The sequence below is a fragment of the Cervus elaphus genome, chromosome 20, assembly GCF_910594005.1.
Source record: "Cervus elaphus chromosome 20, mCerEla1.1, whole genome shotgun sequence".
Lineage (NCBI taxonomy): Eukaryota > Metazoa > Chordata > Mammalia > Artiodactyla > Cervidae > Cervus > Cervus elaphus.
Window position 1 is genome coordinate 123593610 of NC_057834.1, and position 25286 is coordinate 123618895.

Here is a 25286-nt window from a genome sequence, read left to right on the forward strand (position 1 = left end):
AATGCCGGGGACACAGGTTCTGTTCCTGGTCAGGGAATTAAGACCCCAACCGCAGCTGAGCGACTAAGCCTACACGCCACAACTAGAGAGTCTGTGCACCACAACTAAAACCCGAGGCAGCCAAGTAAATAAATATTTTTACAAAAATTATGCATAGTCTGATACAATTTGGGGAGAAGATGCTTAGAGAAAAGGCAAGAATGTAGATATTAAGCAGTGGTTATTTCTAAGAGTGGGAGAGGAGAACAAAGATGATCTTTACGGTTTTCTCTGTGTGTTTTCTAAATTATCTGCCTTGAACGTGAGTAACTGTGATTATCAGGAAATAAATCTATTAAAAGGAGCAGTAGGAGGATGACCAGAAAGGGAAGGAGAAAAAGGAGAAGAAATAGAGTTCAGTTTGGGCCAAGTAACACACAGTCCAGGAGGCACCTCTCTCATTCTTGTGATTGGTAATTTGTGTCCCTTTTTTCTTGATCAGTCTGACTAGAGGTTCATCAATTTTATTGAACTCAGTGAATCATCTTTTGGTTTCATTGATTTTCTCTAATGTTTTTCTGTTTCTTATTGTATTAGTTTTTGCTCAGATCTTTATTAATTCCTTTCTTCTGCTTACTTCGGATTTAATTTGTTCTTCTTTCCTTATTGCTTAGGTCAATGATCTGTGATCTTCTTTCCTAATATTGTCACTTAGTACAATACAGATGACTGTATTACTCATCTTTTCTAATATAGTCATTAGTCATTTAGTCACAAATTTCTCCTCAGGAATTGCTTTAGCGACATCCAACAAATCTTGATATGCAATAGTTTTCATTTTCTTTTTTTTTTTTTTTGGTTTTCATTTTTGTTACAGTCAAAATACATTCTACACTTCTGATTAAGTTCAGGCATCCATGGACCCAGTATACATGGAAGAACTAGGTGAAGAAAGGCATTTTAGGGTAACAGTGAAGCACTAGGTCTCTGAGTCTGAGTCACCACTTACCAACCAATTGTTTAAGCTGAACTTCTAAGCCTCAGTCTCTGTCTTTGTGAAATTGTGAATAAAGACAGTACACATTTCAAGAAGTAAAAAAAAAAAGTTCTAATTTCCTTTTAATTTCTTCTTTGAATTAAATGTGTTATCTAGTTTCCAAATATTTGAAATTTTTTGAGATAACCTTCTGCTATTAGTTTCTTTTTTCCCTTTAGCTCAAGTTTAACAGAAACTACAAAAGATTAAAAGTGATACCCTGCTACTATATACCCCTACTACTGTACACATCAGTTGGCCTGCCCCATAACACAGCTCAGGTCATTCTGTACAGAGGAAGAGAGATCTGCTTCCCCACCGCCTGCAGGAAAGGCCTGTCCTATCCCATACCACATCTAGAATGAGTGCAAGGCCTTGTTTTTAAGCATGGCAATAGGACAAAGGAGGTTTTGTTCTCAAGGCCCTCTACTGCAGCCTGGCCCTAAAATGGCCCAGAGATCAGTTCTACTTAGAGAAATATTCTTTGCTCTTCTGGACATCAGACTTGATGGTATCACTGCCAGACTTCCAGCCAGCTGGGCACACTTTCCCATGTGTGTCAATAAATGGAAAGGCCTGAACTAGTCTCAGTGTCTCATCCACAGAGTGGCCAACAGGAAGGTCGTTGGTGGTGGTCTTTCAAAGGATACCTTTATCGTCAATAGTAAAAAGGGTCTGAATGAGATGCCTTCATCAGCCTTTAAGACCCCATAGTCCTGAGCAATGGTGCCCTGGGGGTCTGATATCAAGGGAATGTTCACGGGCCCCAGTCCTCCTTGTTTCTTGGGTGTGTTAATCCACGCCAGGTGACAAGAAGTGAAAACCCACAGAAACATCCATCACTTGGCAGTGGAGTTTCTTTTTTTTTTTTAACTTATTTATTTTAGGCTGCACTGGGTCTTCATTGCTTCTCAAGGGCTTTTGCTAGTTGCAGTAAGAAGGGGTTGTTCTCTATTGTGGTCCTCAGGCTTCTCATTGCAGAGGCTTCTCTTGTTGAGGAGCACAGGCTCAGGGTCACAGGCTTCGGTAGTTGTGGCATGCGAGCTCAGTAGTCGTAGCACATGAACTTAGTTTCCCCGCAGCACGTGGAATCTTCCCAGACCAGGGATCGAACCCCTATCCCCTTCTTTGGTGGGCAGATTCTTAACCACTGCACCACCAAGAAAGACCAGCAATTGAGTTTCTTCAATTCTTCTGCCCGATCACTGAAAGCAATGATTTCCATGGGGTACACAAAGGTGAAGTCAAGAGGGTAAAAGAAGAACACAGCATATTTTTCTCTATAGTCAGATAGACTGATATCTTTGCACTGATCATCTGGCATAACAACTATTGCTTTGAGCTGAGGGGCAAGGAGCCCATTTTTGGCATTTCCTGAAGACATATTGCTATCAGCAGTTCTCAGGCAGGAACCACGGAGACCAGTCAGGAAGAAGACATGCCTCTGTTATTGATTTCTAGTTTAATGCTATTGGGGCCAGAAAACATACTTCGTATGACTTCAACCCTTTGAAATTTATTTGCTTATTTTATGGGCTAGCATATGGTCTATTTTGGTAAATGTTTCACGTGTATTTTGCTGTCATTGGGTAGAATGTGACTCACGTGACATGAGACCTTAGCATTTTTATTGAAGGTGTGAATTTTATTCCTCAAAAATCTCATATGAGAAGAGCAGAGAGTAAGCTACTTGACAACATTCCCAAACATCTAAGTTTAAATAAAACCAAGAGATAAAAGAAAGGCTTATGTCCCTAGTGAATTGAGGACTAGAGCCAGATGCTTGCTTTTCGTCTTGGCTTGGGCTCTCTATCTGTGTGACTTTGTAACTTGGAGCAAGTCACTTAAACTCTTAGGCCCTGATTTTTCATCTTTAAATTGGGAGATTCACTTACATTTGCTGAGTACACTGTCAATTGGGAAGTAACAAGATGTAAGGAAATGTATTTGGCTTTTGATCCAGTAAGAAATATTCTGGAAATCTACTCTAAGGAAAGAATCTGAAATACAGAAGTTTACATGATGTCAGTAGTATTTGTATAATAGTGAAAAACAGGACCATCTATAAGTGCATCAATAGGGAAATGACTAAGTTAATTACAGTTCATCAAGCCTATGCCTCAAATGTAAACTAATGATGTGTTAAAAGCAAAAAAAGGAAGGCCTATAAAATATGAGTAGTCATTAATAATTAAGGTGGTTGGAAATATGGGCAATTTTTTCTCATCTCTATTTCCCAACTTATTAATAAAGTATAATATGTTGATGGACAGATGTGTAACATGAAACTAAATTTAGCAAAAATGAAATGTATTTAATTAAAGAATTTTGACTAGATGAAGTTTAAAATTCCTTTCCCCAGCTCCATTATGCTATAATCTTACTTCCTAAAAGGAAAAACAACATATCAAGAATGTCTAACTTTCAGTTCTCCATTAGAAATATCCTAATTTGGAAATTTTGTACTTCAGATTACAAAATCACAGTGTTAAGAGGGGCATTATTCAAGTTCTATTTTTGAGAGAGCCTTCAGTGGGCAGAATAATGGTAAAGGAAAATCATTTTATTCAGTGGAAGTTTCCAAGCCAGATGGGAAGAAGAAATCAAAGAAAGGGACTGGAAACTAAAAGATGGTAGAGGGGAAACAAGGTAGAAGAAAAAGGCTGAAAAAATAAAAGGGTGAACAGATGGTGAGGAAGAGTTTGCCATCATCAGTTGTCTAGACGTTACCTTTGCTGTAAGTCACCTATAGGACACCAGGTCCCAAAATTGCTATATGTAAAAAGTATTTTCTCATTGCTATATATGTGATTTTAATTTTTTCTTGTATCCATCCTACTTCAAGGAACTAAGAGTCCTCTCTTCTTACTATCTCCCATAGTCTTTAAAAAAAGTTTTATTGGAGTATAGTTGATTTATAATGTTGTGTTATTTTCAGGAATACAGCAAAGTGAATCAGGTATATATATACAGATGTCCACTCTTTAAGATTCTTTTCCCCTATAGGCTATTATAGAATATTGAGTAGAGTTCCCTATGTTATACAATAGGTCCCTATTAGTTGTCTATTTTATATACTGTAGTGTGTATATGGGCTTCCTGATGGCTCAGACAGCCAAGAATCTACCTGCAATGCAAGAGATGCAGGTTTGATCCCTGGGTTGGAAAGATCTCCTGGAGAAGGAAATGGTAACCTACTCCAGTGTTCTTGCCTAGAGACTCCCATGGACAGAGGAGCCTGGCGGGCTATAGTCCATGAGGTCACAAAAGAGCTGGACACGACTGAAGTGAATGAGCATGCAGGCACAGTGTGTATATATCAATTCCAATCTACCTCTCCCCCGTCCTTACTCTCTGGTAACTATAAGCTTGTTTTCTACATCTATGACTCTAGTTCTATTTTGTAAATAAATTTATTTGTACCCACCATTTTTTGAAAGATTCCACATGTAAGCAATATCATATGATATTTGTCTTTCTCTGTCTGACTTACTTCACTCAGCATGACAATCTCCAGGTCTGTCCATGTTGCTGCAAATGACGTTATTTCATTCTTTTTCACGACTGAGTAATATTCCAGTGTGTATACGTACCACATCTTTATCCACTTCTCTGTTGATGGATAAAGTTGCTTCCATATCCTAGCTACTGTAAAAACTACAACAGTGAACATTGGGATGTATGTATCTTTTTGAATTATGGTTTTCTTCATGTATATGCCCAGGATTGGGGTTGCTGGGTCATATGGTAGTTCTATTTTTAGGTTTTTAAAGACCCTCCTTACTGTTCTCCAGGTGGCTGTATCAATTTACCTTCCCACCAGCAGTGTAGGAGGGTTCCTTTCCCTCCACACCCTATCATGTATCGTTTGTTGAAAAAATGTTGGATAATGGCCATTCTGACAACTGTGAAGTGATACCTCATTGTAGTTTTGATTTGCATTTCTCTCATAATTACTGATGTTGAACATCTTTTCAAGTGCTTTTTGACCATCTGTAGTTCCCTTGTCTTTGGCCTCAAATTCCCTCAGGCTCTGGGAACCCTTCACATTGCCTTCTGGAAATGGGTGGTCCCTGCCCTGACAGGCACCCATGGTCAACCAGCTCCAGCTCATGTCTAGCATAGCCCCATGACATTTCAGCTGTTTTACCTTTTTTATCAATTAAAATGTATTACTTTTTCTATCCTAGTTATTTTAGAAAATCTGGAAATTACAAGGGAAACAAATGACCAAAATGTGTGAAATGACCTGTAATTCCTTTACCTGAAAATAATATAGCTCTTCAGATATTTTCTCTGTGTAGGTATATAACCTATTTAGGGTAGGACTAATGGAGAAGGAAATGGCAACCCACTCCAGTGCTCTTGCCTGGAGAATCCCAGGGATGGGGTCGCACAGAGTCGGACACGACTGAAGTGACTTAGCAGTAGTAGCAGTATATCCTCTGGAGGAGGGAATGGCAACCCGTTCCAGTATTCTTGCCTGGAGAATTCCATGGACAGAGGAGCCTGGTGGGCTACAGTCCATGGGATCATAAAGAGTCAAACACGACTGAGCGACTAAGCACAGCACATCAGTATATACTGTTTTCATATCCAGCATTTTTACCAAGAACTACATTATGTAGTTTTCCCATACCATCAAATATTCATTCAATAATTTCAGTATTCCATTATGAATATGCAAGAATTTTTTAAATAATATAATAATTTAAAACAATTTTTAAAATAATATTATAAAATATTCAGGTTTTCCCCAGTGCATTTCTATTATAAGCTTCGCTACAACTGACTGTGGATTAAAGGTCAGGTTATAAGGCCTAGTCCTAGTCTTAGTTTGGTCCCTAACTATGTGACTTTGTAACTTTAAGGAAATCACAAACTCTTAGGCCTTGAGTTTCCCATCTTTAAAATGATGAGACTTTTAATTTGCACTGCCAAATTACCCTCCAGAGAAGTCATATCAATTTACCAAAGTGAATGAAATTGTTTTTCCACAATCCTGCCATCACTGGGTTTTATTTTTTTTTTATTCTTTGTCACTTTAATGAGTAAGAAAATGGTATCCCATTAAAAATAATAATGTGTCATTTTAATTTGTACTTCTTTGATTATTCCTTTGTCATCTGAACTTTGTCAGTTACCTGTCTTTATACTTTGTCCATTTTTCTATTTGGACATTTGTCTCTTAAATAATTTCTTTAAACAATAAAATTCTTCATATAATTTTTTTTCTATTATACAGGTTGGAAATATTTTCCCCCGCAGGAAATCATTCATCCTTAAGTTTGAAGCAGTTTAATTTCAAAAACTTCTAAATCAGAAAAAAACATGCAACCAAAGCTCCCTTGATAAGTCCAAGCAGCTTAAGAAGACTCTGCATATATACAGATGTTCAGTCTGAAAACACACAGCCAGGACCTGGCTAAGAGAAAGGGCTAAGTAAGTGTTAGCTGTCATACTTAACAACGATGACAGTAATACCTAAAGGAGAGTCTTTTGACAAAACCCATTCGGTCTCCTTGTCACCTGTCCCCTTTTGTGTTCCTCATTTCCCCATTTCACTGAGGATCCCGAGAAAGTCACAGAACTGAAAAGAATGAAGAGAAGGGAGAGGTAGGAGGACTCACCACCTTTGGCATCGGGGGCCCTTTGTCCCTCACTGGCTGCACTGGAGTCTCTAAGCTGGGAACACCCTCCGCCCGTTCAGGGAGACCAGGCATCAGGCAGAGCAGCAGGAAGGACTTCGGAGGTGGGCCTGGGAAAAGTCTGTCTTTTATTCTAAGGCCTGAAGCTCTCAGCCAGAGCTCCCTCTGCCACACAGACTCTCTTCCAGCTGTTCCTAAGCACCAACAAGCCACGCCCTGCCTGTCTGACCCTGATAAAGGAACAGAGCAAAGAGAAGGTTCCCAAAAGCAGGGAAGCCTCCCAGCGCCGCCAGGTAAGGGACCTCTGCCCCTCAGCTCCCTCTCCCATTCAAGCATGCTGATTGCTTTGACACGTCTTGCTCCGATCACACCCATGCTGAAAAGCTTGCTCCTCTTTACTTTCCAAATCAGTCAAATTGAAGACTGGTCTCAGACACCCACCAATTAGCCACCTTCTTTGACTCGCTACTGTTATCTCCAACTGCACTCTGACATGTGCTTTCTGACAAACCTGCTGACTGTCCCCCAATATGTGATAAACCCTTTCCCGCCTATTTTGCTCCCAGAACATCCATAATTTTATGTTCATAATATATATAATTGTCTTCTTACCCACGCATTATATACTTTTATGTATTTTTGAACTTTACAAAGATGGAGCACATTGTACATGAGTTCCTGGGATTTTCCTTTTTCACTCCACATTAGTTTCTGAGTCTAGCAGCACCTATGGTAGCTCACACCATGTCCCCTCAGCCCACTCAGTTTCAGGGTAACTGAGTGAGACTTGCAGGCAAGCTGCCAGCATTCCCCCTCACAGGCCAGAGCAGTTCTTTACCGACCGAACTGGGAGTCTTTACAAACTTGAGAAGGCTGTTCAGCCTGTGCGTAGCTTAGGAGTTCAGTAAAGTTAATGCTCCAGGGGGTCAAGGGGGCTTGGCGGGTCAGGGATGGAAGTCAGTGGAAAATGGTCCAGCCCCACATCTCCAGAGGAATAGCTCTAAGCTGTGTTCTACACAGTTCCTCAAGGAGCTCCCAGCAGGAAGGAGGACAATCCCCACCATTATCAGTAACTCAGTAATGCACATATTATTGGTTTGTCTTCCTTTTCTTCTCACTCACTATTTCTGATTCTTGGGATCACCACTGAAATACACTCTTGAACTACAGAATTTGTCTCACACCCTGATTTTATGGAGTACAAATTAAGACAGTGAAATCTATCCCGATTGATAGAACTTTAGTATGTTCATCCTACACTGTGGTGTGTGTGAGGGTGTGTGTGTGTGGTCAGTCGTGTCTGACTCTTTGCAACCCCATGGACTATAACCTGCCAGGCTCTTCTGTTCATGGAATTTTCCAGACAAGAATACTGGAAGAGGTTGCCATTTCCTTTCTCCAGGGGATCTTCCCAACCCAGGGATTGAACCCAAGTTTCTTGCGTCTCCTGCATGGCAGGAGGATTCTTTAGCCACTGCGTCACCTGGGAAGCCCTACTGTGTGGTAGATCATTGTATTTAATATGAGTATACCAACAGTCTGCCCATTTCCTCATTGATAAAAGTGAAGGTTATTTCTGGGCTTTTGCTTTTACAAATAGTGCTGCAATGAACATTCCTGACCTATGTTACCCAGTTTATATTTGCAACAATTTCTCTGCGACAGCAGTTCTCAATGTGGATCCATGAAGTTTGAGAGTCCCTGAGACCCTTTCATGGGACCCCTGTGCGATCATGTTCACTGACCATCATTTGTCTTTTTCAAGGTGTTGACATTTTCCATGAACCTGCAAAAGCAATGATGGGCAAAACTGACGGCATCTTAGTACAATCAAGGAAGTGGCACCAAACTGCAATAGAAGTTGCTGATTGTATTGAAGCTCAACCACTGAGCACATATCTTTTAAATATTCAGTGCGTCAAAATGGAAGTAGCCTTAAGCAGTTCTGCTGCGTATCAAGATACAATGACCTTCTCCAGGAAAAGCACATAAGTGATGACTTGCGAGCTCAACTAGCTCTTTACTCATAAACTTCATTCCTACCAAAAAGTATAACCAACAGACAAACTATGATTATTCAGACTTGGGGACTCGGCAGTTGTTCCTCTAAAAGGAACAAAGGGCACCTGTCCCTTCAAGGAAAACAACTAACAGTATTTGTTGCCAAAGAGATTTGATATTTTGGTTGGAAATTAGAAGTTTGGAAAACTTTTATTTGCTACTGTGAGCTTAATGATTTCCCACTAAAAGATTTTCCTGATGAGACTGGTAGTGACATTAATGAATATGAAATGTGTCAACATTTGAAAGATCTGCACAATTCAGTGAACCAGTAAATTCAAATTGACTAATACATGTGTTGACAACCATGCATGAGTAAAAGATCCACCAAAATTCAGAATAATCTAGTGTATTTTACTGTAACAGTGTGAAAAGTTCATTGGTATATAATATAGTTGAAAGTTGCTAAAAGAGTAGATCAAACCAGTTAATCCTAAAGGAAATGAACCCTGAATAGTCATTGGAAGGACTGATGCTTGAAGCTGAAGCTCCAATACTTTGGCCACTTGATTCGAAGAGCCAACTCATTGGAAAAGACTCTGATGCTGGGAAAGGTTGAGGGTAGGAGGAGAAGGGGGCGATAGAGGAGGAGATGGTTGGATGGCATCACTGACTCAATGGACATGAGTTTGAGCAAATTCAGGGAAATAGTGAAGGTCAGGGAAGCCTGGAATGCTGCAGTCCTTGGGGTCTCAAAGAGTCAGACGCGACTTAGTGACTGAACAACAAAAGAGTAGATCTTAAATGCTCTCACCACAAAAAAGCAATGGTAATTATGTGATGTGCTGGTGGTGGTAGCTACCTTTATCATGGTAATCAGATTGCAATCTGTAAGTGTGTCAAATCAACCTATTGTACACCTCAAACTTATACAATGTTATAAACTTACACAATTATATCTCAGTAAAAACAGGCGAAGAAAGATAGGAAAAGTTCACTGGTATAGTTTTAGATTCTATGCTGCAATAACTTTTAAGAAACTACCACTTGTCAAGTTTCTTCTAGCATCAAAGAAAAAAAAATCCACAATTATCTGAGGTGATTGAAATGCTCCTTTTCCAGAGAACCCTCCTATACTGTTGGTGGGAATGTAAATTGGTGTAGCCACTGTGAAAAACAGCCTGGAGTTTCCTTAAAAAGGTAAAAAATAAAGTTGCCATATGATCCAGCAATCCCACTCCTGAGCACATATCCAGAGAAAACTATAATTCAAAAAGATATATGCACCTCAGTGTTCAAAGCACATCTATTTACAATAGCCAAGACATGGAAGCAACCTAAATGTTCATCAACAGATGAATGGATAAAGTAGATGAACACACACACACACACTGGAATACTACTCACCCATTAAAATGAATGACATAATGCCATTTGCAGCAACATGGATGGACCTATAGATTATCATACTAGATGAAGTGAGTCAGAAAGAGAAAGACAAATGCCATATGATATTACTTACATGTAGAATCTAAAATATGACACAAATGAACTTATCTACAAAACAAACAGGATCACAGACATAGAGAACAAAGTTACGGTTAACAAAGGGAAAAGGGGGTAAGGAAGGAATAAATAAGGAGTTTGGAATTAGCAGATACAAAATACTATATATAAAATAGATAAACAGCAAGAACCTACTGTATAACACAGGGGCCTAGAGTCAATATGCTGTAATAAATCATAGTGGAAAAATATAAAAAAATAATAAATATATATTTATATATATAACTGAATCATTCTGCTGTATGCTAGAAACTAATACAACTCTGGAAATCAATGACTTCATTTTTTTTAAAAAAATTTTTTTAAAGAAAAAGAAAAATATCCACATATAAGTGGACCTGGGCAATTCAAACCATCGTTGTTCAAGGGTCAACTGTACATGAACTTCCTGATTGAATGCAGTAGCTTGTATGAGGATACAGCTGACCTCTATTAAGTCAGACATAAAAAAAGATTTATAGAAACAGAAAACAAGTCCATCTTTCTCACTAATTTTTTTGTTTCAGAAAATAGTTGTTTTTCATAAAACATGTTGTTCATGTTAACATGTAATGTTTTTATTATTTTTGTTTTCAAATGAAGCAATAATTGTAATTTAAGTATCTCCATTTTAATTTCTAATATGGTAAGTTTCAAAAAACATAACCCACAGAAACTGAAGCTCTTGGGAGTTCTCAGTAATTTTTAACACACACACACTACACCCTTCATGCCATCACTACACCTATCAAAATTGACAATAATCCCTTAATATTATTTGGTGTCCAGTCTATGTTCATATGCTTTCAATGATGTCAAACATGTCTTTTTATAACGTCTTGTTCAAACTTGGATCCAAACAAGGAACACGCATGGTATTTTGTGGTTAAATTTCTTAAGTGTCTTTATTCCATAATGATTCCTCTGCCCTTCTTTCAAAAGCTTTCCTTACACCCTTGATTGTTGGTAAATTGTCTTATACAAAGGAGCACATTATAGATTTGGCCAATTACATTCCTATGGTAACATTTAATGTATTTCTCTATTTCTCAGATTTCCTAAACTGGAAAGCTGGAAGTTTGATTACATTCAGGTTCACCTCTGAGCTGTGTGAACTGGGTGAGAGTCGTAACCTACTGTATCCCAGTTTCTCTACTAGTAAATTTCTTTTTCTGGCCTCACCACACAGTATGTGGGATCTTAGTTTCCCAGCCAGGGATGGCACCCATGCCCCCAGCAGCGAAGGCTCAGAGCTCTAACCACTGGACTGCCAGGGAATTCTCCTTACTAGTAAAATTTTTTTACATTTCTTTGTGATTTTTTCAGGAAAATCAACTTTTTTCTATTTTATCACAGCTTCATGCACAAGAATAGTAAATAAACCAATCACTTTTTTAAAAGGTTATACTCTATTTATAGTTATTATAAAATATTGGCTATATTCCTTGTGCTGTACAATATATACTGTAGCTTATTTATTTTATAGGATTTCCAACGTGGCACAAATGGTAAAGAACCCGCCTGTCAATGCAGAAGATTGAAGAGATGAAAGAGATGCAAGTTAGATCCTTGGGCCAGGAAGATCCCCTGGAGAAGGAAATGGCAGCCCACTCCAGTATTCTTCCCTGGAGAATCCTAAGGACAGAGGAGCCTGGTGACCTATACACAGTAGTTTGTATCTTATTGGTAAATTGAGGATAAGAATGGTAACTCCTTCATTGGGTGTAAAGATTTAATTAGTTAAAACATGTAAAATACTTAGAACTGTGCTTTACACCCAACGAAAGTGTTAGCCGCTCAGCTGTGTCCGACTCTTCGACACCATTAGTGGTAACCCGCAAGGCTCCTCTGTCTGAGGGATTTTCCAGGCAAGAATACTGGAGTGGGTTTCCATTTCCTTCTCCATCGGATCTTCCCGACCCAGGGATCGAACCTGCTTCTCCCTCATTGCTGGCAGATTCTTTACTGTCTGAGCTATCAGGGAAGCCTGTTAGTTGTTCGATCATGTCCAACTCTTTGCAACCACATGGACAGTAGCTTGCCAGATTCCCCTGTCCATGAAATTTTCCCAGGCAAGAATATTGAAGTGGGTTGCCATTTCCTTCTCCAGGGGATCTTCCTGACCCTGGGATCGAATCCAGGTCTCCTGCATTGCAGGCATATTCTTTGCTGCCTGACCACCAGGAAGCCCTTACACCCAGTAAATGGCAGCTATTATTATTATCTGAGGAAAGTCTCCAGCTTGAAAGCCAGAGACAAAAATAAACAGAGGCAGTCTAAGAAGTGGGAGAAAATAGCAGAAAACAACAACTAATATCCTCAGAAACATGAAATAAGATCCTGAATCAACAACACAAAAGCAAGAGGCTACCAAAAAGAAAGCCAGGGAACCAGGAAAAACACTGGAAATCAAAATTTTATAGCAAAAAATTAGCAAATTCAACAGAAAAACTAGAGGGTAAAGTTCAGAAAAATCTCTTATAGAGTTAGAATAAGCAAAACCAAGAGATAGAAAATAAGAGAAAAAATGATGGAAAAAACAAGGAAATCTAACACAATGAAAATTTCCCAGAATTGAAGACTATATGTTTCCTGATTGAAAAGGGCTGCTGAATACCTACTGCAATGCATGAAAAAGACTTACATTATTATTACTTACCATGATAAAGGTTCAAAAGATCAAGAATGGAAAATACATGTCCTAAAAGCTTCCAAAAACAAGTGAAGAAAGAAAACTTACATAGGAAGTTACAGAAATCAGAATAAATCAGACTTCTCAAGAGTCTGCATGCGTGCAAAGTTGCTTCAGTAGTGTCTGACTCTTTGCAAAACCCTATGGACTCTAGCCCACAAGGCCCCTCTGTCCATGGGATTCTCTAGGCAAGAATCCTGGAGTGGGTTGCCATGCCTTCCTCCAGGGGATCTTCCCAACACGGGAATCAAACCTGCATCTCTTACATCTCCTGCATTGGCAAGTGCGTTCCTTACTGCTAGTGCCACCTGGAAAGCCTTCTCAGAGCCTAGCCACATGAAAAGCTAGACAACAATGGATCATTGCCTTTAAAATTCTGAGGGAAAATGATTTCCAATCTGCGCCATGCCAAACTGTCAATCAAGTGTGAGAGCAAAATAAAGCCATTTTTAGACAAGCAAGATTTCAAAATTTTACCTCCCGTGAAACTGTCCCGGGGAAATTACTGGGGAATGAACTCCTCCAAAATGAGCGAATAAACCACAAATAGGAAGATCCAGGAGACAGGGGATTTGGCAAGAAGAGGAGATGCAAGTCCCCAAATGTGGTTAGGGGAAGTCTCAGGAATACAGTGGGACAGCAAAGCCAAGAGTAAAGCTTGGAATGAGAAGAGGATAAGCCTAAGGAATGTTTTTTTCTCCAAGGGAAAAAAACAGTTGAAATACATTAGATTTTTGTGACCTGATTAAAAGACATTTTACAGTCCTGATGGAGAGTTTATGGAATGATTACCAGTAGATGCATAGATAATTACACAAAGGAAAAAAAACAGACAATTTTTGACTCCAGGGTAAAAAAAAAAGTTGCTTAATAAAGTGAATGAAATATTAGTACAATATACACTGTAAAAATACTCTACCGTTATATTCATGTAATGGAGAAGGCAATGGCAACCCACTCCAGTACTCTTGCCTGGAAAATCCCATGGACGGAGGAGCCTGGTGGGCTGCAGTCCATGGGGTCGCTAAGAGTTGGGCACAACTGAGCAAATTCACCTTCACTTTTCACTTTCATGCATTGGAGAAGCAAATGGCAACCCACTCCAGTGTTCTTGCCTGGAGAATCCCAGGGACGGGGGAGCCTGGTGGGCCACTGTCTATGGGGTCGCACAGAGTCGGACACGACTGAAGCGACTTAGCAGCAGCATATTCATGTAAACACTGACTCAAGCAACCAGGGAATTGGTAGACTGGCCAAGACTGTTGATGGTTGAGAGAGAGAGAAAGTGTAAATTCATGGATGAAGAACAGAGAGGGGACTTTCACTCCCTCCTGGCTCCAGCCTTCACCTTCCTGATGAAGAATCCCAAACCAGTACCTCCACACCCATGACTCTCTGGAGCCCTGTGCTTAGTGGACAACTCTAGCTTATTGCCATCTCTAAGTGTAAACTAGCTCGCTCTCTCTCTGTATTTCTGTCTCTCTCTCTGTCTCTGTCTCTCTTTCTCATACACACACACACACACACACACACACACACCTCTGATTTATCCTCTTCCTCATCCCTTCCCAAGCCAATTCTCATACCTTCACTTTTTATCAGTGGTCCACTGTTTCTCCAGCCTTCCAGTTTAGCTTTTCCACTACTTAATACTCTATATATCTAGTCTGTTTCCATTGGCTTTCTAAAGCCTTCCAAAGGTCCCTGCCCTGTCTCAAGCTATAATCTAATCCAGAGTTTATATGAATTTTATAAACTGTACAATGTGATAAAAATGTAAAAGAAAATATAAATCTTGCTGAAGTTTAAATGTTCATTGAAAAAAATTTGGAAAATACAGAAAACTACAGAGAAGATAAAATAATTTCCACTCAAAGTAATATGAATATGCAATTTGATGTGTTTCTATCCAGCCTCTTTTTCATGTGTATAATAAACTTTTCTGAAATGATAAAACAAATATTGTGACTATGTTGTACATTTAATATACTAAATTTATATTTAATATACTTGTCATATTTAACATACTAAAAACATTTAAAAAATATTCTTCTATGTCACCATAATGGCTGCATAGAATCCTATTTTAGCTATCCTGTGATTTACTTAATCAATCTCTATTTATAAATATTTTGGTTGCTTTGGTTTTTTACTCTTAGGAATAGCACCTGCTCTGATTATTTAGTTAGGATAACTTAAAAGTGCAGTTGTTGAGTCAAAGGTTGTGCTTATTTTTTTGTTGTGATTTAAAAAACCCACATAACATAAAACTTACCATCTTAAATCTTTTTTAAAAATTTTAAATTGAAGTATAGTTGATATAGAATACTACATGTTACAGGTGAAAAATATAGTGATTCACAATGTTTAAAGGTTATATTCCATTTATAATTTCTACAACATACTAGCTATATTCCCTGTGTTGTACAGTATATCCATGTAGCTTATTTATAGTTTGTATCTCTTAATCCCTTACCTCTTTTTGTCCCCTCCCCATCTTCCCACTGATTACCACTAGTTTGTTTTCAATACTTGTGAGTCTGTTCCTTTTTTGTTATGGTCACTACACTAGTTCATTTTATTTTTTAGATTCCACATATAAGTGATATCATACAGTATTTGTCTTTCTCTGTCTGACTTATCTCACTTAGCAAAATACCCTCCAAGTCCATCCATGTTGTTGCAAATGGCAAAATTTCATTCTTTTTTTTTTTTGGATTGAGTAGTATTCCACTGTATATATGTACCACACCTCCTATATCCATTCTACATCCATTCATCTGTTGATGAACACTTAGGTTGTGTCCAAATCCAAATTGGCAATTGTAGACAGTGACACTATGAACATTTGGGTGTATGTATCTTTTTTAATTAGTGTTATCATTTTCTTTGAATATGTATATCCAGGAGTGGAACTGCTGGGTCAGGTGGTAGTTTTATTTTTAATTTTTTGAGAAACTTCCATTTTGTCTTCCACAGTAGTTGCACCAAGTTACATTTCCACAAACAGTGTACAAGGGTTCCTTTTTCTCTACATCCTCAATAACACTTGTGTCTTTTTGATGATAGGCATTATGACAGATGTGAGATGCTATCTCATTGATGTTTTAATTTGCACTTGATGAAAATGAAAGAGGAGAGTGAAAAAGCTGGCTTAAAACTCAACATTCAGAAAACTAAGATCATGGCATCTGGTCCCATCACTTCATGGCAAATAGATGGGGAAACAATAGAAACAGTGACAGACTTTATTTTGGGAGGCTCCGAAATCACTGCAGATGGTGGTTGCAGCCATAAAATTAAAAGACTCTTACTCCTTGGAAGAAAAGTTATGACCAACCTAGATAGCATATTAAAAAGCAGAGACATTACTTTGCCAACAAAGGTTCGTCTAGTCAAAGCTATGGTTTTTCCAGTAGTCATGTATGGGTGGGAGAGTTGGACTATAAAGAAAGCTGAGTGCCGAAGAATTGATGCTTTTGAACCGTGGTGTTGGAGAAGATTCTTGAGAATCCCTTGGACTGCAAGGAGATCCAACCAGTCCATCCTAAAGGAGATCAGTCCTGGGTGTTCATTGGAAGGACTGATGCTGAAGCTGAAGCTCCAATACTTCGGCCACCTGATGGGAAGAACTGACTCATCTGAAAAGACCCTGATGCTGGGAAAGATTGAAGGCAGGAGGAGAAGGGGACGACAGAGGATGAGATGGTTGGATGACATCACCGACTCAATGGACATGAGTTTGAGCAAACTCTGGTATTTGGTGATGGACAGGGAAGCCCAGAATGCTACAGTCTGTGGAGTCTCAAAGAGTCAGAAATGACTGAGCAACTGAACTGAACTGGTGATTAACGATGTTGAGCATCTTTTCATGTGCCTGTTGGTCATTTGTGTATCTTCTTTGGAAAAATATCTATTCAGGTATTCTGCCCATTTTTGAACTGGATTGTTTGGTTTTTTGATATTGAGTACATGAACTGCTTATGTATTTTGTATACTAACTCTTTATTGAACATGTCATTTGCAAATATTTTATCCTATGTCTTTTCATTTTGTTGATGGTTTCCTTTGCTATGCAAAAGATTTTAATAATTTTCCACTTGTGTATTGCTTTTATTTCCTTTGCTTTAGGAGACAAGTCAAAAAAATTGTTACAATTTATGTCAAACTTGTTATGCTCATGTTTTCTTCTAGGATTTTTAAGGATTTTGGTCTTATATTTAGGCATTTAATCCATTTTGAGTTTATTTTTGTGTATAGTGTTAGGGAGTGTTCTAATTTCATTGTTTTACATGTAGCCATCCAGTATTCCCAGCATAAATTATTGAAGACACTGTCCTTTCTCCATTGTATATTCTTACCTCCTTTGTTGTAGATTAATTGACCATAAGTGCATGGGTTTATTTCTGGGCTCTGTATACTGTTCCATTGATCCATGTGTCTATTTTTGTGCCTATACCATACTATTTTGATTACTGCAAGTCAGAGCGCATGATTCCTCCAGGTCTGTTCTCCTTTCTCAATATTGTTTTCACTATTCAGGCTCTTTTTTGTGTCCATGCAAATTTTAAAATTACTTGTTCTAGTTCTGTGAAAAACGCTCTTTGTATTGTGATAGGGATTGCACTGAATCTAGACTGCCTTTGACAGTATGGTCATTTTAACAACAGTAATTCTTCCAGTCCGTGAACATGGTTCATCTTTCCATTTCTTTGTGTCTTCAATTTCTTTCATCAGTGTTCTATAATTTTCCAAGGACAGGTCTTTACCTCCTTAGGTGGGTTTATCATCTTAACTATTTTTTAAGTGTGCAGTGCTGTGGTATTAACTATTTACACACTGTTGTGCAGCTGATCTCTAGGGCTTTTTCATCTTGCAAAACTGAAATTCTATACCCACTGAACAGTTTCCCTTTCCCCCACCCCAGTCTGTGGCAATCACCATTCTACTTTTTTAAGAATTTGACTACTTTAGATATCTCACAAAAACAGAATCAAGCATTATTTGTCCTTTTGAGGGGTTATGCTCATTATCAAGGCTTTTGCTGTGCAGTGATAAACTGGCTTCTCAAAGGGTTGTGATAATTTATATTTTGACTGAAAGTGTGTGAGTGTCCAGCAGGCTATACTTTCACTGCTGCTTAGAATCCCCCTTTTGTTTCGATTCTTGCCTAGTCCTTGAAGGAACAACAGGAGTGGACATGCCTGGGATTTCCCAGGCAAGAATACGGGAATGGATTGCCATTTCCTTCTCCAGGGGATCTCCCTGACCCAGAGATGGAACCTGCAACTCCCACATTGCAGGCCGATTCTTTACTGCTGAGCCACCGTCGAAGCCCAAAATTACTATAAATAGTTATAAAAATGTAATTTCAAAAAAAAAGTAACTAAAGTTATCGATTTTCAGTGAACTTGAGCGTTTCTCTTCATTTATATTGGCTACTTATACTTCTGTCAGGATTTCCTTTCTTCAAAGCATCCTAGTAAACGGGGTCTCACTTGACCTTCCTAACAAGTTTCCGAGTCCAGAAGACGGCAATCACCATCCCTCAGCGAGTTACAATTCAAGCCCCAGGTTTCAGATCTCTCCCTTCAAAGCCTAGCAGCTGTCCCAGGAAAATTCCCCCAGGAAAAGCTTCAGCTACCGGTACCCACTCGCCCCAGCCCCAGCTCCAGCTCCTGAGCCTAAGCTGGGAGTACAGACACGCTTTCTGCGCCCGCGCAAGCGGGCCTGTGGGCGGGGCCTCGGCCCGCCGGTCCGCCCTCCGGTTCCTTGCCCCGCCCCAGGCCCCGCCCCCGGGCCCCGCCCAATCCGAGGCGCGGCAGGCTCAGAAGCTAGGCCGTGAGGTAGGGGAAGGTGAGGGTCCACGCGTGGGGCCTTGTCCGCGGCGCGGCGGGGCCGGTATCCTGAGGCCGGGGAGGAAAGGCTCCGAGTCCCGAGCGCCGCCCGCCTCCCGCCGCCATTTTGTACTGGGAGAGGGCGGTGGCGGCGGGAGGGGAGCTCCCTTGGGGCCGGGCTTGGGCCCCGGGCGGGGCGGTGGCGGAGGGCGGGCCCGGCAGCCTGTTACCGGCTGGGAGGACAGAGGTGGGGTCCCGAGGTTGGCGGCCGCGTCATGCTCGGGCTCCCCGCCGCCCCGCTTCGAGACTTCGGCTGGCCGGTCCCTCTGGGCCGCGGTGTCCGGCAGTGCCACGCTGGATGCAGCCCGCGACAGAGTAGGACACCGTTCACTGGGCTTTTCGCGTTTGGTGCTCATACCGCCGCTGGTGGGAGGGGCCGGGGAATGGACCGTTGTTCTCTTGTGCAGATGGGGAAAACTAAGGCTTGGAGTGGGGGTGAGATTTGCCTAGAGACACTCAGTGAGGTGCTGGCAGTAGGACTCAGGTCTTATTCCTCCAGTGCAGCGCCCTTTCCTCCGGGCCCCTCTACCTCACCTGCCAAAGGAAGGAGCTGACGTACGGCCTAAGTTTCTGGAAGTTCGTTCGTTCGTTCTTTCTTTGTTTTTAGATGAGCTTTCCTCTGTACCATCCAGGTTAGAGGTGACTAAGACGTATACGGAAATCAAGTCATGGATCCATCTTCACGTAAAGAAAAGCCCAAAGTTAAGGAGCCTGTCAGCAGAATCGAGAAGGCCAAGCAGAAATCAGCCCAGCAGGAGCTGAAGCAGAGACAGAGAGCAGAGGTGAGCGTGAGGAGGGCCCGTGTACCTGTCGTTTGCTGGAGATGATGCTGGAATAGGGAGAGCAGAGAACGGTATAGGGGAGCCCTGCCTGCCTCCAGCCAAAAACAGGGTTCTCCTAGGTGTTCAGAGGAGATCTCTGAGGACCAGATGGTGAGGCGGCAGACCAGAGTCACATGCCAAGTGTCAGGAACCCCACCCCGACCCCTACCAGTCCCAGGTGGTCTCCTGATGACCCCTGGTGCAGAGCTTTTGTGGCAGAGTCCTGAGGGAAGGAAGAAAGGAGAAAGAGAAGGGCCGTGTGAGGGAGGGTCCTGTAAGGGAGTCCAAGAACAAGTGTCAGACACCCTAGCACAGATGTCCTGGATTTGGCCTGGAGAGTAGCTGCTCCTAATTCAGAAGTAGAGGCCCAAGCTCTACACTTACCACTGTGTTCCTTTGTTCAATCTGCCCTTAAAAGTCTATTTGACTGTTTACATGGATATTTTACTTTAGTATTTAATATCAGGAAAAAGCTTACTCTGGTCTTTTCTCTCTTTCTATTTCTTTTCTGTTTTTTTTTTTTCTTTTTTTTTAATTTCAAAATACAGAAAAACAGAATATTATAACAAACACCTGGGTGCTCAGCACCCCAGATTGGCAGTGTTTAACATTTTGGCATATTTGCATGTAGTCTTTTTTAAGATAAATAAAAATTACCTGTAAATTTGAAATCACCTTTCTCCATTTCCTGTCTTATGGCATTTTTCCCCTCTTTATGGACAACCATGATTTTTTTTAATACTTTTACATTCAAATATATTTGTAGATATTCTTGAACAGTATAAAATTTTTTGTTTTAAAATCTTAAACTAACTGCATATTTTATTTTGCATTATGTTTTTTTAGAATTATTCATGTTAATGTAAGAATCCAGTTTATTCCTCATCACTGTTTATAATAATCTACTTTGTGAATCTACGTATATTTACCCCATCTTCCAGTGATGAATGTTTAAATGATTTATAGGGTTGTTGTTTTTTTTTTGCTGTTACAAACAGTGCTGTAGTGAAAACCCTTTAGATGTCTCCTTTGACTCCTGTACTGGAATTCCTATAGGGCGAATATAACTAGAAGTAGAATTATGGGGTACATTTTCAAATTTATTAGATGTTGCCAAATTGTTTTCAAAGAGATTATACAAATTTGTACCCATATTAGCAGAGTAAGAGGGTTCTCATCCCTCACTTCTTTTTCAGTGCTTAATAGTGTCAGACCTTAAACTTTTGTTAATCTGATCCAGTCACTAACAGTATTGAACTGCAACTACCTGCTAGGCACTGTTGCGGGCATGGAGGAGTCCCTGCCTTTGTGCAGCTTGCATTCAGTGAAGAAGGCCGTCAAAATGAGTAAATTTAATAGTGTGTTTGAAGTTAATCTATAAACTGAAATCTGCCTTTGGATTAAGTCAGACCATCTGAGAGCTGCGGACCTGGCTTCCAACAGATTGTTCCCACTTTACTTCACCTCCCCATCCCCACCTGGACCCAGGCCCCCAGATGATTTTACTGCATTGCACTTTGGTGAAAGTTGGAGAACCGCCTTAAGAAACAGCCCTAGGAAACTGTCCTTTGTGCACACTGCAGTGATGGATGTCATTGAGGACATTGTTCATACACTCATTGACACCCTGTTGGTGAGGTTTCACGGGTTACACTTACTTGTCTGATCTCAAATCCCAGCTCCTCCATAAGTTCCAGTGCTTCCCAGGTTAACTTGGGCAAGATATCTAACCTCTCTGAGCCTCAGTTCTTCAGTTCCTTCTTGGTAAAATGAGGATGATGACATCAGTCACATGAGTTTGTTGTAAGCAGAAATGCTGTATCTAAAGCACGTAGTACAGTGCCTGCCCAGAGAAAGCCCTCGAAAATAGCAGTTATGGTTACCACGAGTCGCTGTGCTTTTATTGTGCTCAGTCTAAGTTGAATGTGCCGACCTGCTAAGCTGTCATATTGGACTTGCACTGTTGTAGCAGCTGGCACTTGCTGAGCTCCTCAGATGTGCCAGGCACGTGCCTGACCACATGTTATCTTCATACTGGTGTGTATTACTGTTGCTTTCACTTTGACCTTTATAAATCCTTCCTGGAATAAAGATGGGAGATATGACATACATGACCTTGTGAGGTAGGAGGCATTATCCTCATTTAAAGTGAGGTATGCTGACCAGAATCCCTAGGTGGTGATGGACTGAGGGGCAGGCCTGCCATCTAAACAGGTCTCTTGACATTCTCCCCTGCTTCCAGCTCTGCCCCACAGCTGCTGGTTCATCTGTGTGGCCTGGAATGCAACCTCCTAAGATAAGAATGTGACAGGAGCCCGTGTAGGGAGGCAGAAACACAGTTTCCGTTCAGTTTTGCATAGATGCCACATTCCAGGAAGTGAGATAAGAAGGAGAGATGAGAGGGGAGAATGGAAACAGAGGCCCATTTGACAGTTGAAGCAACATTTGGAACTTTTGGTGACCATTTCTTTCTTGAAAGTCTTTCATTCCTTGGCTTGTACCCTTGACCCATTTTAAGTCTTCTTTCTCTGTTTAGTATAAATATACACTTAATACATAATAATATATATAATACATATAAATAATATATATAAAATGTGTTTGTACTCTTAAAGATGATGAATAAAACAAACACCCTACCACCCAACTACAGAAATAGAACATGACCATGCATTAGAAGCTCCTCAGGCCTCACTCTGGCCGTATCTCCAGCCTTCCCAGAACTGAGGGAAGCAGTACCCTCCGTCCTTAATTTTATGCTAATCACCCCCTTGCTGTTGTGTATTAATTTACTGTTTCTGTGTGTATTCCCAAATAATACTGTATAGCATAACAGTGTATCATCTAGTTTTGCATGTTTCTAAACTTTATGTATGCTACCATATTCCATGACTGGCCCTGTTCACTGAGCAATGTTTTTTTTAACCACTCAAATTTATTTATTTGTGTTAAACATACATAAAACGTGACCATTTTAACCATGCTTTTTGAGAATCATTTCAGTTGCTTAAAACTGTTTTCATCACTTCACTGTGTGGAGTTCTATTTTCCTTGAAGGTTATAGAATCTTACCACAATTTTTAAAAATTGGGGGAAAAAAGATTGTTAGGATTATTCAAGCTTTCTATTTAGTCAGTTTTGATCATTTTACTCTTCCTCGGAATTTGTATCATTTAAGTTTTCAAACTTATTGACACAGAGTTAATAAATTTTAATTTCTACTCTGGCTTCCCTGGTGACTCAGACAGTGAAGAATCTTCCTGCAATGCAGGAGACCCAGCTTTGATCCCTGAGTCAGGAGGATCCCCTGGAGAAGGGAATAGCTACTCGCTCCAGTATTCTTGTCTGGAGAGTTCCACGGTCAAAGGAACCTGGCAGGCTACAGTTCATGGGGTTGCAAAGAGTTGGATATGACTGAGCAACTAACACACATGTATCAGTAATTATGACTTCTTTTTAATTCTGGTAATAGTCGTGCAGCCTCTCTTTTATCTCGACAAGTCTCGGAGGTTTGCAGAGTTTTCTTTAGAATTTTCAAAGAACCATCTTGCAGTTTCAGTGATCCTCTCTGTTGTACATTTGGTTGCCTTTTCATTAATTTCTGCTATTTTATATTTTCTATTTGTCTCACTTCTCAGGGTTTTTTCCCTTCTCTTTTTGATTATTCAAATTTTATCCCCTACACACAAACATGGCCCTTTTCTTCTTCTGTACAAATTTGGAGGTTTTACATTGTTTCTGGTTCTTTGGTGGACTGATTAATGACTGAAAGGTGAAGCAATAAGGTAGCTACCCTGCCTTTCACCTTGGAATGGCTCTTAAAGTTTTCTTCTCCCTCCCCTGCCTGCCCTGGGTCACGTTCCTGCTACCTCCTACCTGGACTGTTGTAACAGATGTCTCCTAAGGGCCTGTGATCTCTCCTCCCTGACTGCCAGTTTTCTTTCTCAAAGCACAGATATAATCAGGTTTCTTCCCTGCACACTTGTCTCTCCAGAGTCGGCCAGATAAAGTCCTGATTACTTGGTGTGGCGTTTAAGAGCCTAACATACCTTTCTTTCTTTCTCCAGCTCCACAACCTTTTGTATTTAGCATACTTGAAGTTTCTAGAACTAATGCTGTGCTTTTATATTATTTAGTCATAATATCCATTGTTCTATCACTTAGGTCCTTTCCCCAGTCTCTACCTGTTTAAATCCTGTGTGTGTTAGTCTGTTAGTCGTGTCTTGACTCTTTGCAACCCCACGGACTGTAGCCCACTAGGCTCCTTTGTCCGTGAGGATTGTCCAGGCAATAATACTGGAGTGGGCTGCCTTTTCCTTCTCCAGGGGATCTTCCTGACCCAGGGATCAAACCCAGGTCTCCTGCATGGCAGGCAGATTCTTTACCATCTGAGCTATAGGGAAGTCCCACCAATCCTTTTTGGGGGGGTGGGGCTTTGTGGGCTCTTCGTTGAAGTATTCAGGCTTTTCTCTAGTGCTGTGTGACTTCTCTTGTTGAGCATGGGCTCTGGAGTGAACAGGCTCAGTAGTTGTGGTGTATGGGCTTAGTTGTCCCACATGTGGGATCTTTACTTCCCAGCCAGGGATCGAACTACATCCCCTGCATTGGAAGGTGGATTCTTAACCACTGGAGCACCAGGGAAATCCCCTGCCAGTCCTTTCAAGGCCAGGTCAAGCACCTGCCTCACTGCTTCTTTCCTGATTCCCCAGTGGAGCTACTGTTTGCCTCTCCAGTTGCTTCATCACTGCCCCTGCATTACTGATGCAGTTCTGGCATTTTCAAATGACACAGCCTGTGGTGTCTGAAGACAGGTTGAGCAGCTGCCTCCACTGTTAACATATCTTTTTCTCCTATTCAGATCTATGCCCTCAACAGAGTCATGACAGAACTGGAGCAGCAGCAGTTTGATGAATTCTGTAAACAGATGCAGCCTCCTGGAGAGTGAACCACCCCTGCGTTCACACTAGATGGGACCCTGGAAGCTTTGTTTATGAGCGTGTTACCAGTTTAAAGCTGAGATGGCCCATTTGGAGCCTTACACAACTAGACAAGAAGAGATTTGCGTTATTCCTGAAACTGGATAAATCAGAACTTCCTGTATGTAACTTGCTTCACTAGTTCCTCCAATCGGAATTGGCCCATTGCTTGCTGAAGAGACTTCTTCTATTCTTCCAAGACAATACATTCTTTTTTTTTTTTTTAACTTTTTCTATTGTTTGAAAAAAAAAATCAGTGTTTCTTCTGAAACTGTAAACCTTCTCCAAAAATACAAATAAAATACTAATAAAATGTTTGCTTGCTTATACTTTAGGGGTGCCTAGTCATAAGAAAGTGGAGTCAGAAAGAATGTAATAGGTAGGAAAAGTTGATGTCAGCAGAGGGGAGCCTTTTTCCTTCAAGAAGGGAACAGAGGTGAGAGGACAGAAAGAACTTGACTGTTTCGAGATTTCATTCTTCCTGAGGCTAAAGCTCTGCAGACCCTACAGATTCTAAGTTTTTAGCTATACAGGTGTAAATATATGACTTTTACTCCCAGATGAGCCACTAATCAGAGCCTTGAAGCCAAGATTCCTGTCACCCTATGAATGTGGAGAGCTAGCAGCAGACTTGTACCAACAGGGGGAGGAGGGGAGCGAAGTGCTTTTGGTTTTTCATTTTGTATTTTAT

The 25286-nt window shown here is 40.5% G+C and overlaps 1 protein-coding gene and 1 pseudogene across 4 annotated transcripts; one reads left to right on the top strand and one right to left on the bottom strand.

The window, feature by feature from the left end:
- Positions 1–1477: 1477 nt before the first annotated feature.
- Positions 1478–2410, bottom strand: LOC122676468 (annotated as a pseudogene).
- Positions 2411–18644: 16234 nt separating this feature from the next.
- LOC122676699 (small vasohibin binding protein) lies at positions 18645–24912 on the top strand. Of its 4 annotated transcripts, none has more exons than XM_043876280.1 (3): positions 18645–18747; positions 19431–19580; positions 24478–24912. In XM_043876280.1, the coding sequence occupies exons 2-3, from the start codon at positions 19467–19469 to the stop codon at positions 24562–24564; spliced, it is 201 nt and encodes a 66-aa protein (XP_043732215.1). In that variant the 5' UTR covers positions 18645–18747; positions 19431–19466; the 3' UTR covers positions 24565–24912. The 4 variants fall into 4 exon arrangements, with proteins under 4 accessions (XP_043732215.1, XP_043732216.1, XP_043732217.1 ...); XM_043876281.1 differs by having other exon boundaries at positions 18652–18757; XM_043876282.1 differs by having other exon boundaries at positions 18715–18747; positions 19406–19580.
- The last annotated feature ends 374 nt before the right edge of the window (positions 24913–25286 follow it).

Excerpts from the sequence above, each read along its gene's own strand:
- LOC122676699 (XM_043876280.1), top strand. The coding sequence starts at position 19,467 with ATGGATCCATCTTCACGTAAAGAAAAGCCCAAAGTTAAGGAGCCTGTC. Across the intron at positions 19,581-24,477 it reads AGCAGAGACAGAGAGCAGAG|ATCTATGCCCTCAACAGAGT; the intron begins GTGAGCGTGAGG and ends TCTCCTATTCAG.